General features: G+C 52.8%; 1 protein-coding gene across 3 annotated transcripts in view; it reads right to left on the reverse strand.

Moving 5' to 3' along the window:
- Window positions 1–14,781, reverse strand: part of DAPK1 (death associated protein kinase 1) — a 159,054-nt gene that overhangs the window by 10,232 nt on the left and 134,041 nt on the right. For all 3 annotated transcript variants that reach the window (XM_040963334.1, XM_040963332.1, XM_040963333.1), the window contains exons 18-22: window positions 13,866–13,964; window positions 10,388–10,465; window positions 5,739–5,961; window positions 3,799–3,987; window positions 985–1,182 (exon numbers count right to left, since the gene is read on the reverse strand). In XM_040963334.1, the coding sequence (XP_040819268.1) occupies window positions 985–1,182; window positions 3,799–3,987; window positions 5,739–5,961; window positions 10,388–10,465; window positions 13,866–13,964 (787 nt within the window). The remainder of the gene's footprint in view (window positions 1–984; window positions 1,183–3,798; window positions 3,988–5,738; window positions 5,962–10,387; window positions 10,466–13,865; window positions 13,965–14,781) is intronic.

Below are 14,781 nucleotides of genomic sequence, written 5' to 3' on the forward strand. Positions count from 1 at the left end.
ACCCACTTGTGAGACCCCAAAGAAGTTCCTGGCTCTTGGCTTTGGACTGGTTCAGCTCCTGCTTTTGTGGCCATTTGGGGAGCGAACCAGTGCATAGATCTTTCTCTCTGTCTCTCGTTTCTGTAAATCTGCCTTTCCATAAAAAATAAATATATATTTATTTGGAAGGCAGATTTATGTGGGTATTTTAGGGGGAGTGATAGAGACATACCTTCCATTTCCTGGTTCACTACTGAAATGGTTGCAACAGCTAGGGCTGGGCCAGGCCTTAAGCCAAGAGCTCAGAATTCCCTCTTCTACACGGGGGCAGGAGCCGGAGCACCTGGGCTATCTTCCACTGCCTTCTCAGGCACATTAGCAGGGAGCTGGATCAGAAGTGGAACAGCAGGGATGTGCCCCTGTGCTGAGGTGGGATGGCCACATCGTAGGCTACGGGTTAAACGCTGTGCCCAATGCCGGATCCAGGCTGCATGTCTTGCTTACACTGAGAACAAAATGAGTTTCTGCAAGGCTATTCTGTCCCCTAGAATTAAGTGAGGATACTGCCATCTGTCCACTTAGGCTTTTAGTCAGTCCCTGCAGGGTTAAAGGGGGTCGTGGGGAAAGGCAGAGGCTGTACCCACCACAGCGATGGCCATTGCTCTACAGTGCAGGGAAAGTGGCAAAGAGTTCTCAAGGAACTTTCAGAACTGGTTGGCTGAGGCAATGTCACGTGACCAAAAACAGACACTCCCTGTAGGCCACCACAGGCAACAGAGCTGGGAAGCCACCTGTAGTCAGCATGGAGGAGAAGGGAAGGGAGCTGTAAGGGGGTCCCATGGTTGGGCCGCAGGGTGGGCCGGAGGGGGTCAGGGGCTGAGCTACAGGGTGGGCCTGAGGGGTCCAGGGTTGGGCTGTATAGACAGATGCTGCAGGAAGAGACCGGTTCTGGTCAGTCCAAGTCAGGAGGGTATGTGCTCTCCCAACCCTGGCAGCCCCGCTTACCGATGGGCTCCTCCACTGGCACCAGAGACTTCAGGAAGCTGAGCCAGAAAATCACTTGGTTGAGCTGGATTTCATAGGGCTCCTCCAGACTGAAAACCACGATGTGGATGGACGTGGGGTCATTCGCGGCAAAGTAGTCATAGCAGCAGAAGTATACGGGGTTCCCAGAGAACTCCCACACGCTGAAGTCCCCGACGCCTGCAGAATGAAAGCAAAGGAAGCTCCCCATAGCCAGCGGCCACCCCAAAGCCTCCCCACGGCCCTCACCTGAGAGATCCGAGCTGGGAGAGCCCTGTCTGTGCCATAGCCTTTCCCTACATCTACGTCACGCATGCCAAAGCCCGCTTCTCTCCGTCAGCACCAGCTGGTCTCTCCACAGTACCTTTATTCTTCTTTCAAAGCGTATTTTCACTTGAAATGCAGATTTTACAGAGAGGAGAGAGAAGTCCAGCTGCTGGTTAACTCCCCGAATGGATGCAATGACTGGAGCTGAACCAATCTGAAGCCAGAAGCTTGTACTAGATCTCCTACATAGGTGCGGGGGTCCAAAGCTGCAGGCCGTCCCCCACTGTTTCCCAGGCCATAAACAGAGAGGTAGATCAGAAATGGGGCAGCTGAGACGCAAGCTGGTGCAAATATGTGATGCTGGCATTATAGATGGAGACTTCACCTATTAAGTCAAGGTATTCCAATACCTTTATTCTTACCCCCTGTATCAACGTCACATCTACTTACACCTTGATGGCAAGTGCACAGGCATATTCAGTCTCCTTTTTTAATCTTCCTTAGAAATTGGCAGATTGGGCCCAGTGTGATAGCCTTGTGGCTAAAGTTCTCCCCTTGCATGCACAGGGATCCTATAGGAGCACTGGTTTGTATCCTGAAGGCTCCACTTCCCATCCAGCTCCCTGCTTGTGACCTGGGAAAGCAGTCGAGGATAGTCCAAAACCTTGGAACCCTGCACCTGTGTGGGAGATCTGGAACAGGCTCCTGGCTTCAGATGGGCTCAGCTCTGGCTGTTGAGGCCACTTGGAGAGTGAATCATCAGAAGATCTCTGTCTTTCTTCCTCTCTGTATATCTGATTTTCCACTTATAAATCTTAAAAAAATATATGTATATAGCAAATAAGGGATCAGCATGGTAGCCTAGAGGCTAAATCCTCGGCTTGCAAGTGCCGGGATCCCATATGGGTGCCAGTTTGTGTCCTGGCTGCTCCACTTTCCATCCAGCTCCCTGCTTAAGGCCTAGGAAAACAGTGGAGGATGACCCGAGGCCTTGGGACTCTGTATCTACATAAGAAATCTGAAAGAAGCTCCTGGCTGCTGGTTTTGAGTGGCTCACAGCTCTGGCCATTGTGATCACTTGGGGAGTGAACCAGCAGATGGATTTTTCTCTCCATCTCTCTGTAAATCTGCCTTTCTAATAAAAATAAATCTTAAAAAAAAAAAAAAGAAATAAGAAAAAAGAAAGAAAAAGCAACTTGCAGATAAGACCTTGAGCCCTGCTTTGGGAAAAGGATCCACCGTGTCAGACAACACAACAGGCCTGAGCACCCACATTTACCATCTTAGATACACATGCCTCATCCCACCTTTACCTACAGATTGGGGGCCGAACTGCCCACTATGTCCCCCTGTTGTGGAGAGGAGCAACTGGGAGAATGGACATTAAAAGTCTGCAGCCGAGGCTCTAGAGACCCATGCCCACGCAGGGTGCACACCATACCAGACTTGGGCTTGAGACAGTGTGCGCCCGACTGGGTTGTCTGGTCATGAGCTGATAATTCCTTTTTCCTGTTCTGCCACTGTATCATAGGAATATACTTGGTTCCAGTCTGGTCTGCCCCAAGGGCTTCTGCTGGGTCCCTACGGACGTATTAAGAAGTGGTAGGGGCTGGCATTGTGGCATCGAGGGCAAAGCTGCCACTGCGATGCCAGCATCCCGGTAAGCACTGGTTTAAGACCCAGCTGCTCCACTTCTGACTCAGTTCCCCGCTAATGGCCTGGGAGAGCAGCAGAGAATGATCCAAGTCCTTGGGCCTCTGCACCCGTGTGGGAGACTCAGAAGAAGCTCCTGGCTTTGGCCTGGCCAGCCTGGGCTAACTGCAGCTATCAGAGGAGTGAGCCAATGGATAGGAGACCTCTTTTTCTTTTCTCTCCTCTCTCTATAACTTTGCCTTTCTAGCAAAAACATCTTTAAAAAAAAAGAGGAAAAGAAATTACGCCACACACCTAGCAAGGAGTGGTTCTGAGGTTGGAATACAGGTACTTAATTTCAAATTATACGTTGGCATGGCTCTAACTGCTTCTTACTGAGGAGGGGGCCAGCAATTTGCAGACCAGTAGGGAAGACACCTGGGCTTCCTGGATCAAGTCCGCCTTTCCTGGGGAGCAGCGCCCTAGCCTTGGAACACACTGACTTTGGACCTGCAGGAGCCGGCCCTGTCTCGGGATGGATCAATAACATGCCTAACCTCCCACCGACCACAACTCTACCAGCGACTGCTCTGTCTTCAGGTCTACTTTCACAAAAGCAGCCCTATCCTAGGCACCTAACTGGCTGCCAGGTGCCCCCCTAGGTGCTGAAAACACCCTAGGGTTGACTTTATTTTACTCTGTAGGGGTGCCAGCCAGCCTCCCTTCATCCTGGGCAGTCAGCATGGGCTTCATTTCCTTGTGGGTGTGATGGGCACCCCAAAGCACAAGCTCCCTCTGGGGAATGACTGGCATCTCTGTGGTGGGAAAGAGGGTGCTGGGCAAGCTTAGGTCTCTCCTGTGGGCTGGGGGGTGAGGGGCGGGAAAGCTGGCACATACCATTCAGATAGGCGTTCTGGATGTCAATGGCCTTGGTGGACTGGTCATCAGCTGAGCAGTGCGGGTGGTGGGAGGGGGCGACGAACACCTCCAGCACGCCCTTGGTGAGGCCCGGCTCAAACATCATGCTGCGGCTCCTCACGCTCACGTTCTCACAGCCTGGGTACAGGTTGTTGATGCTCACAGATACTGAGGACCAGAAAGGAAGGGGTGAGGCTGGGCAGAGACACCTGTAGGGTGGGTGTAGGCAGGGCCTGGGCCCACCTCCCCCACCCCAGTTAAGCCCAGCTGGAGCTGTGTCCTGCCCTCCAGGGTGCTGTTTGGACAAGCTCTGCGTGGCTTTCTGCTCATGTCACCCCTGTATTGGCCCTGGGCAGCTGGGCCGCAACCGTGCCTGCCCTTGGTTCCTGCTTTGGGGGAAGCCCGTGGAGGCACAGGGCTGGGTGGGAAGAGAGAAGGGCAGGCACATTGCTCTCCTCGTCCCTTCCTTCCTTCGGCCTCTCCGATCCCAGCTCTTGCTGAATGGCTTTTCCCAGGAGTGCTACCTTCCTCCACTCCTCGCCCCAGGGAGTGTTCACTGTCCATGTCCATTGTCCATGCTTGTCCCTTGTCCACGGGGGCTTCGCTGTTGTCTCCATGCTACCTTGACTCTGACTAGGGATTGAAGCCCCCTGCGTGTATCTGCCACCAGTGGGGCTGGACAGGGAAACAGCTCAGCACCACTTGCAGACTGCAGTTGACTTGAGAGTGGGTACAAAGTGATTTAAGCCCTAATAATATGGATTCAACCACACTGGAACCCAAAGCAAGAAAGTGGCTCCTTTAAGACAAATATACATGGAAGCTATGCAGCAGCTGTAGCCACCACTGTTTATGGCACGAAGACTTCAGCAGGTGTGTGCTCTGGGCTCATCTTCCCTTTGAGAGAGCAGGTGGGCAGGGCGCACACCGGGATTGCAATCTCACTGTGTTTATGACTTATGGTAAGTTTTCCATTTATGGTGAGGACAAGAGGGATTTCATGTTCAACTTGCTGTATTCTAGTTGTTGTAAAAATAGTTGATACCGAGCAGCTGCTAAGAGTCCAGGTGGAACCTGTGAGCATGTGGGCGAAAGCAGCTTCCTCGCTATCCTAACTGCCTGGCGCGTGCCCCGGCCCGCAGCCCTGGCGCGGGCACAGCCACCAGTCTACTCTAAGGGTGTGACTCAGCTCCTGGCCCAAAGCAGGTGCTCCGTTAGGAGCTGGTCAATGATGGCGCATCGGGGATGGGTTCAGGAGCTGAAACACGTCCTGTGACACATGCTGCAAGGTGGCAAACGACCATTTCACCCGGGCAAGGTGACATTTAAAAGTGGTGATGGAAACTGTAGATGGCCCGTTTCCACACCAGCGACAGCCAGGACACCTGGGCCAGCTCAGGGACAAGCCCGCTGAGGCTGACTCGGACAGCTGCTCTACGGACATGGCTTAGGAAACACTTCAAAGGTCTTCGTTGGTTTTCAAAACAAATTCCCTCCTTCTTCAGCGGTCCCAGGAAGATAAGACTCCCAAGATGCCAAGACTGCAGAGCTGGTCCCTGCCCACAGAGGGGGTTTCCTGACTGGGAGGGCTGAACATGCACCACTGATAGAACCCCGGGGTGCGGCCTGGGTATGCTGTGACTGGGTGCATGCAGCGATCCAGGGTGCAGCAGATGGGTGGTCCCTCCCACGGCCGGTCTCTGCTCTGTGCTGGGCTTGGCACACACAATCAAGGGCAGAGCACACAGCCAAGGACAAGCTGGCACTCACACCCTTAGTGCAACAGACCCGTGTTGGTGACTGGGTTAGTGAGGCCCTTCTGGCACTATAGGGGACAGTCTGGGATCTGCTCAGATGCAGGCCAAGACACAGAGGGAAATAACCCCTCCTGCGGGAGACAGCTGGCCTGGGGCTCCTACCTGCCGGCTTGTTGGCCAGGGGTGAGGGTGGGAAGCGGACAGAGTTGGTGGAGGACAGCCTGGGCCGGCGCCTTCGGAAGAAGCTTCGGAGCAGCCCACACTTGAGAGACTCCACGAGTGTGGTCTTCCCGGCCCCTGAGTGGCCGAACAGCTTCAGCTTGATCCTGGGCTGCAGGTTCTGTGTGGGCCGTAGCTGCTGGACGAAAAGCCCACGGTGCGTGTCCTGTGTGGGAAGAGACAAGAGTTCATCCATCAGGGTGTGGAGAGGGCCCAGGGCACAATGCAGGGTCACACCCCTGCCCAGGGCTGCAACTGACACCAAAGTCACCATTTCAGACCGTACAAGCCACAGACCTTCAGTGCATTCCAATGTCATAAACCATGACTGCAGTGTGGTTCCAGAGCACTTCCAGCCCTGCCCTGCAAAGCCAACTTCCACCAGCAAGCAGAGACTTCAACCTGCCTCAATTCCTGGCAGCCTCAGACACAATCTCACACTGTTGCAAATGAGAGGACTTTATTCCTTGTTATAGCTTGGGAGTAGTAATTCCACTGTGTTAGCGTGGGAAATAGCCAGACTTTGGGCTCGTGAAATAATTTCTTTTTTTTTTTTTTAAAGATTTATTTATTTATTGGAAAGTCAGATATACAGAGAGGAGAAGAGACAGAAAGGAAGATCTTCTGTTCAATGATTCACTCCCCAAGTGGCCACAATGGCCAGTGCTATGCCAATCTGAAGCCAGGAGCCAGGAAACTCTTCTGGGTCTCCCACGCGGGTGCAGGGTCCCAAAGCTTTTTGGGCTGTCCTGGACTGCTTTCCTAGGTCACAAGCAGGGAGCTGGATGGGAAGTGGAGCTGCTGGGATTAGAACCGGCGCCCATATGGGATCCTGGCGTGTTCAAGGCAAGGACTTTAGCCGCTAGGCCATGCCGCTGGGCCCTTGTGAAATAATTTCATCTGGCTCTACCAAGGCATCAGCAAGCAGAATTCAAAATTCAATCAATCTACAGCAGGTTAAGTTTTTAAAGATTTCATTTATTTGAAAGGCAGAGTTACAGAGTGAAAGAAAGAGATAGAGAGAGAATCTTCCGTCTGGTGGTTCACCTCCCAGTTGGCTGCTCAGGCCAAAGCCGGGAGCTTCATCTAGGTCGCAGCAGGTACAGGCCTTCAGCTCTTGGACCAGCCTTTGCTGCTTTTCCAGGCACATCAGCAGGAAGCTGGATTGGAAGTGGATATGCTGATCATGTTGTACGGTCCATGAATTTTGTTTTCAATCTTCAAATGGTCCTTGGCAGAAAAAAGGCTCCCCATCCCAGGACATGGGCCACATTTCCATCGGTGGATGGACACTTGGCTTCTTTCTGTTTCTGGGCCATGATGACCCAGGGCTGCAGCAACCATGGGAGGGAGGGCCCACCTCTCTCCGGCAGATTCCATTTCCTTTGGACAGCTGGAGACCAGGACGCTCTGGAGAAGCCGCCACACAGCTTCCTGCAGTGGCTACGCTAACCTGCATCCCCTGCCCACAGTGCGCAGCGACGCTTACAGGATGAGTGGGCGCTCACTGTGTCTTCATCGGCACGCCCTGACGATGAGCAGTGCTGTGCTTGGTTTCCCACACCTGCTGGCATGTGCGTGTCCTCCTTTGTGGAATGTCTGCTCTGCTCGGTTATCCATTCTATAATTATGTGTTCCGGTGGCACTGTGTCACTTCCTCATAGAGTTTGGCTGTCAGCAACCAATCAGATACTGAATTTGCAAGCCATTCTCTACCATTCTGTCAGCCAGCTCCTCACTCAGCTGTTTCCCTCACTGTCAGGGAGGCTTTCAGTTGGACGAAATCTTGTGAGTCTATTTTGCTTTTGTTTCCTCTACTTTTGGAGTCTTAGTCAAAACATCCTTGGGCCTGGCGCAATAGTGTAATGGTTAAGGTCCTTGCCTTGAACTCACTAGGATCCCATATGGACGCAGGTTTTAATCCCGGCAGCTCCACTTCCCATCCAGCTCCCTGCTTGTGACCTGGGAAAGCAGTCCAGGATGGCCCAAAGCTTTGGGACCCTGCACCCGTGTGGGACACCTGGAAGAAGTTCCTGGATCCTGGCTTCTGATCGGCACAGCACCGGCCATTACACTCATTTGGGGAGTGAATCATTGGATGGAAGATCTTCCTTTCTGTCTCTTCTCCTCTCTGTATATCTGACTTTCCAATAAATAAATAAATCTTTAAAAAAAATCCTTGCCCATTCCCCTATCTCTAATCCATTTTGAAATGTTCTGATACATGGTGAAAGAGAGGGGTCCAGGTTCACTCTTTCGTGCATACATGTCTAATTTCCTCAGCGTAGTTTACTGAAAAAACTTTTTCCCAGTGCGCATGCGTCAAAGATCAGGTGGTGGCTGCTGATGCAAGGGGTGACTTCCACAGCTTCTAGTCAAGCAGCCTTTGGATCCCCCGGCTCCAGGTGCTGTGGCTGAGGTTAAGTTCTTCCCTATGGGATTTCAGAATCCCGTGGACACCTGCTCAAGGCCGTTCACGCACCAGGTGAGGATGCCCTTCTCCTCCCCTTCATAAAGTGTTTTTTCCTGCTAGTGGGCTACGGCAGAGACCTAGCAGTGAGCAGCCTGTTCCTGTGGAGCCCCTGGACAGAGCAAACCCCCTGGTCATTGCACCATGGGTGCGTCTCACTGCAGAGATGAAGCAAAGCAGCCCCCTTTGCTGCACAGGCTGGCAAGGAACCCACGACTCTGCGCCCAGACGCACGGCCCATGCTGCACTATACAGCCAGCCCCATGGGCTGCAAACAGGCCCGGGAAGTGTTTGGCTGGGTGGATTCATTGCTTCAAAGAAAAACTTATCAGGAAGCCTGATACTGAAGTTTTTCATTAACTGCCAATCATAACTGTGAGCCTTGTTATGACCGTCGCTTCATCTACTTCAGACTCTCATTCATAAAAGCACAATCAGCTTCCCCGATTCCCACGTGAACACGAGAATTACTCCGGCAAAGTTCTTCCAGATTGTCTGTCTCTCTCCCCTCATTTGACAACAAAGAGGAGAAGGAGTCCCTCCAGGGCCTGGGAGGTCTCAGTGCCAGGCACCATCTGACCTGTGCCATCTTGGCCAGGTGACAGCATCTAGGCACAAGGGCATGACACGGCATCACCTTTGCCATCTCCAACCAGCAGGTCCCTGTCGAGGGTCTCCGCCTGCACACGCATTGGGACAGCTAGGGCTCTCTGTGTATGCTGTACAAGGAACAAAACTCTCCCAGGGTGTGTGCCTGAACCATGGACAACCGCGAGAATTCAAGCTCCCAGGGCCTGGGACAGGTCAGACATCCTCTGTCCTTATGTGTTCAGTCTGACAGCACCTGCATACAGGTGCACCTGTCTACCCGGAGCACGCTGAGGACCCCACCTTTCCAACAGGTACTCGGACCAACTCAGCTACCTTTTTTATTTCTAGCAAATCTGGCTGTTGGAAATGTGACATGATTTATAGGAAATATAGGAAAATGCAGAATTTTTAAAAAGAAGAAAATGTTAATGACTTCCAACAGAAAAATAAAAACAAAAAGGCCTGGCCAGGACCCAGTGTGATAGCCTGGCTGCTGAAGTCCTCGCCTTCAATGTGCTGCGATCCCATATGGGCGCCGGTTCTAATCCCGGCAGCTCCACTTCCCATCTAGCTCTCTGCTTGTGACCTGGGAAAGCAGTCCAGGATAGCCCAAAGCCTTGGGACCTTGCACCCGTGTGGGAGACCCAGAAGAGGCTCCTGGGTCCTGGCTTCGGATTGGCTTAACTCCGGCTGTTGTGGCCACTTACGGAATGAATCATCAGAAGGAAGATTTTGCTCTCTGTCTCTCTTCCTCTCTGTATATCTGCCTTTCCAATAAAAATAAATAAATCTTAACAACAACAACAAAATAAACCCTGGCCAACATTTTATTTCCATGCATTTTAACAAGGTAGGGACCCTGCTCTGCATGCTGTCTTCTATACTTAATAACGGGGACACCCCTAAGCATTAAATTCTCACCACTAAATCATGTTCAGTAATATTAGAAAGGCCCACAATTACTGGATTCTGCAGTTAAATGACCTGTGAGAAAGTACTGTTGGTCATGCGATGGTTCTGATTTTTACTAGCAGTACTCTAAAGAAAAACAGTGTGAACACGTTTATGCATAACAGATTTCCAGCTAATTTTAAAATACAGTTATTAGAATTATTTTGACACCACAGAGCAGTGACATGGTCTGAACTGCCTTTACTTACTTTCAATCACATTTCTGTAATGCTGTTTGGTGAAATGGAGCTTAAGTGAGGTGTTGTTACTCAATACACCGGGAAGGAAGAAGCTGACTGAGGCGTCTCGGCCCCTCTCTGCTTTCTGGGTGTGGATGCTACAGGGAGGAGAGGCTGGGCTCTGCAGGTGCCAGGGAACCATGTGATCCCCACTTCCAAATGCAGAAGGAACCCAGTGGGCAATTCCGCTCCGACACCGACTGCAGTGCAAAGCACAGTGGGGTGGGTGCCGTTCTTCTCCCACCTGCTTTGTTCTGGTCATGCTCAAATTTCACAGGCAGAAAAAAGGAGTCAGAATTTTAAACATTAAAATCAGTGGAGAGTTTCTCCTGGAAGCCCACCTTTCGCAGCCGTGAGAGGAGGCCTGCCACGTGTGCGTGCTGCTCTGATCTCGCCAGATCTTCTGCCGTCTTCCCGTCCTGTCCGGGAGAAAGAAGAACTGATTTTTTCTGCAGGACAATTCTAGCAGTCCCAGGCAGAAACAAGCGTGGCAGGTGTCACAAGCAGAGCCCTGAGATGCCCCTGGTCATTCAGGAAGGAGGGAGGCACCCCAGGACTGCTCTCCCTGACTCAGTTGCTCCCTGGTGTGTGGATCTGGATGCTACAGAGAAGAAGCGAACCCTTCTTGGCCAACAGGTGGGGCCCGTGAGCTAACCTCTCACGCTCCTCACAAGGACAAGCCTGGCTCTCACACGTCATCAATGAGCGGACCCCCGCCACTACGCTTCTCCTACCCAGTGACTGTGTTAAATGAGGGCATTTGGAAGAAATACACAGAGACAGATCTTCCACTCACTGGTTCACTTTCCAAAATGTTGAAATAGGCAGGGCGGGGCCAGGCTGCAGTCAGGGACCCCACGCAGGTCCCCCTGTGGTTACGTGAGGCATCACCAGCTGCTTCCCAGGTGAGCACTGGCATGAAGTCTCACTGTGAAGGTCTCTCCTCTGAGGTCCCCATCTGAGCCTCCAGGCATCCCCAAAGCACCTGATACTCAGTGGCCTGGGCCCAGGGACAGCTCCTGCCTCCCGGGCATGACTCCGCAGTGGCACGTGGTTGGCCCAAGGGCTTAGGTCCCTGCACCCAAGGGGAAGGCCCAGAGGTTGTTCCAGGCTCCTGGCTTTGACATGGCCCAGTCCTGGGTGCTGCAGCCATTTGGGGAACACCACCATCGTATTTCCTGTTTTTAGTGGTGCTTGGCAGGGAGCATGTGCTTAGTACATGGACAATGGAAGTGAAGGGGAGCAGCCATACAGGCCAGAAGCTGCCCTGAGAGGTGATGTGAGGAGGTGACGTATGAAGAAGCATGGAGGGACCATAGGCTCACAGAGCTCCCATGGAAGTTGGAGGCCACACACCTGCTGGGTGTGACTGGAGCCTGCACTGCCACTGGATCGATGTGGTTCAACATTCAGGACAAAAATATTTCTCTGGGGCCCAGCAAATAGCCTAGTGGCTAAATCCTCACCTTGTATGCGCCAGGATCACATATGAGTGCTGGTTCATATCCCGGCTGCTCCACCTCCCATATATGTCCCTGCTCATGGCCTAGGAAAATAGTAGAGGACAGCCCAAAGCTTTGGGACCCTACACCCATGTGGGAGACCCAGAAGAAGCTCCTGGTTCCTGGCTTTGGATCAACTCAGCTCCAGACACTGTTGCCATTTGGGGAGTAAACCAGTGGATGAAAGATCTTTCTCCCTGTACCTCCTCCTCTCTATGTGCCTTTCCAATAAAAATTAAAAAACTTTTTGCCTCTTACAAATGTATGCCGAGAGCCTGGTGGTGTGGTTAAGCCTCAGCCAGAGCTGCTAGCATCCCACACTGGTGCCGGTGTAAGTCCCGGCTGGTCCATTTCTGATCCACATCGCTGCTAATGGCCTGGGAAAGTGGTGGAAGATGGTCCAAGTGCTTGGGCTCCTATGTCCACGTGGGAGACTCGGAAGGAGCTCCTGGCTCCTTTCTTTGGCCTTGCCATGGTGGCCACTGAAAAGTGAATGAGCACAAGGAAGATCTCTTTCTGTCCTTGTCTCTACACTGTAACCCTGCCTTTCAAAAAAAAGATTTTTTTTTTTTAACATGTCACCCACAAGGCCAGTGCAATGGCGGGCTATCCTCCACCCTGTAGTACTGGCATCCCATATGGGAACTGGTGTGTGTTCCAACTGCTGTATTTTTGATCCAGCTCCCTGTTTATGGCCTGGACTTAAGTCTTTGAGACCCTGCACCCACACGGAGACCTAAAAGAGGCTTTTCGTTCACAGTTTTGGGTCAGCTCAGCTCTGGCCACTGTGGCCATTTGAGAAGCGAGCCAGAAGATGGAAGACTTCTTTATCTCTCCTCTCTCAGTAAAATATGCCTTTCAAATGAAAAAACAAATATATACTTAAAACGCATGTACACTTTCTGTAACAGTCTCACTGGTATGTGTCAAGCGATGGCTGGGCTCCAATTGAGGATGGCACAGCAGCCAGGACCTTTTGTGGTAGATGCGTGTTAGCAGTGGGTAGGCAGGGGTCCGGGGGTGGGGGGAGGAATGCCAATCAGACCACTTTGAGAAGCATGCCTGCGGGGAAAGCAGGAGTGGGGCTCAGTATCCCCCAGAACAGACCCATTCATCTAGGGGAGCAACCAGCACCGGGACCACAGGAGAGCAGCCAGGGAGGAGAGTGCGAGGGCAAGGCCTGCAGACACTGTCTGGAGAGGGCTCTGCGGCTTGCTTCTGCCCCGTTGCGACCAACCAGCAAGAGACAAACAAGGACGGGCTGGCCTCTGACCCAGCACAACTGCACAAACAGCTGGTGGCTGGGTTTGGTCTAAGAACCACGCCTTTCAGCCTCCCAGTGATCTGCAAGAAATAAGACTGTGCTGCCAGGCTCAGTGCACTGAGGGGTTTTGCCGGAGCATGTGAGTCCCTCGGAGCATCTGCAGCGACAAAGTGGTCAGTTGGAGGCTCAGGACTGGCCCACGCAAGTCTCCAAAGTGGATCTGCTGCTGGGCCAGGAACGACCTGCATGCCACCATTTCCCCAGGACCACAGCAGCACACGCCCCCTCTTACTAGTGGAAGTGAACCAAGGCGGAACGAGGAGTGAGGGGAACTGCAGAAGCCACACCGAAAACCAGTGAGCAGAGAGGGCGTGGCTCACATCACAGGGTCTGGGTTTGTGCTTCAGCTCTACTTCTGACTGCTTGCTAGGACCCATCCCGGGGGTGGCAGGTGCTGCCTCAAATGGCTGCGTTCCTGCCACCCACGTGGGAGGCCTGCGTGGGGCTCCTGGCTTCAGCTTGGTCCTGCCCTGGCTATCGCAGGCCTTTGGGGAGTCACTGGAAGATCTCTCTCTGTGTTTATCTTTCAAATATTAAAAAAAAAAAAGGAAGAAGGAAAAGTGAAAAAACAAAAATTGTTTGGCCCTGGGATAAAGTCAGACACTGTCACCAAAAGACAAGCTCTTGGGCTGCCAGCGGCACTGCAGCCTGGCCTTTGGGGACAAGCACGGTTAGTGTGCCACCTGGCCTAGACACACACACACACACACACGTCCCATGGAAAACGCTGAGGCACCATTGTGTAACATGGCAACACAAAGACTGGGGGAAGCCGCCGGCACTGTTGGCACAGTGGGACCTGGTGGAGGATGAAACATTCACCAGACACGGAGCGGGCTGCATGGGCCAACGTCTGTGTAACTGGCACAGTGCAGGAGAAGGCACAGCTCGCAGCAGGGGGCCTCCGCACAGCGCAGGCCAGCCACACCACACCCTCAAGGCTGCGGGAGTTCCAGCTCTTGTTCTTTGCCCCCAGCCCCGGCTGCTACTCACCGAGGTCAGCGCTTCCACGTTGGCACCCATCAGACAGAGGTACCGGACCACGTCCAGGATCCCATTGTTGGCCGCCAAGTGCAGAGGAGTCCGTCCATACTGGAAAGGCAATAAATAAATAAACAAATAGAAATACAGAACTGAGAGAATTCTCAGCATCTAAGGGGGACTGCAATGTCTGAGGAATGCTGGGGAACCACCACCAGGGGGCGCCATCTCCCTTTTCACAAACCTGTGTCCCACTTGGGGGAGGCTGGCCTGGCAGCCCTGGGGCAGGATTTGGTAGTTCCAAGAGGAATTCTATGGGCTGGGGCAATGGGAGGCTCCCTTCAGTTTCCTGCCCCTCTGGTGGAAAGCAGACCTGAGCCGGAGCTCCAGGGCTTCTCTCATGATCAGCAAGAGCCACCGCAGGCTCACAGGCAGACCCAACCACTGCAGGTGTTCCAATGAGGGAAATTTCAAGGATGGGTGGACCCAACCCGATTTTGTGGGTTTTAGATTTTTTCCCCACCTGTGGTTCTGGACACTAAGTACATTTCAGGGCACTGCAGGGAGGTCACGAGGTTGCTAAGGAATACCTCAGGGTTCGGATGGAGCCAACAGGTTTGGCTACCAGCTAGAACAGTGTCACCTTCAGACAGTACTGTCTTCTGGGGGGCTTTGGTGTGGCTGTGGCAAGCAGCAAGGGGCATGAGGCAACCAGCATGGGACAGAAATTAGTGCAATAAAAATATTCATGTTCTGGGCCGTTGTTGTGGGACAGCCAGCATCCCATACGGGTGCTAGTTTGAGTCCAGGCTGCTCCACTTCTGCTCCAGCACCCCTGTGAGAGAAGAGCAGGGAAGATGACCCAAGCCTTCGGGAGAGCTGGACGGAGGTCCAGGCTTCTGGCTACAGTTGGGCCTGGCCCAGCTAC

This window comes from Ochotona curzoniae, unplaced genomic scaffold, assembly GCF_017591425.1.
Source record: "Ochotona curzoniae isolate NIBS_2020 unplaced genomic scaffold, NIBS_Ocur_1.0 scaffold_3208, whole genome shotgun sequence".
NCBI lineage: Eukaryota > Metazoa > Chordata > Mammalia > Lagomorpha > Ochotonidae > Ochotona > Ochotona curzoniae.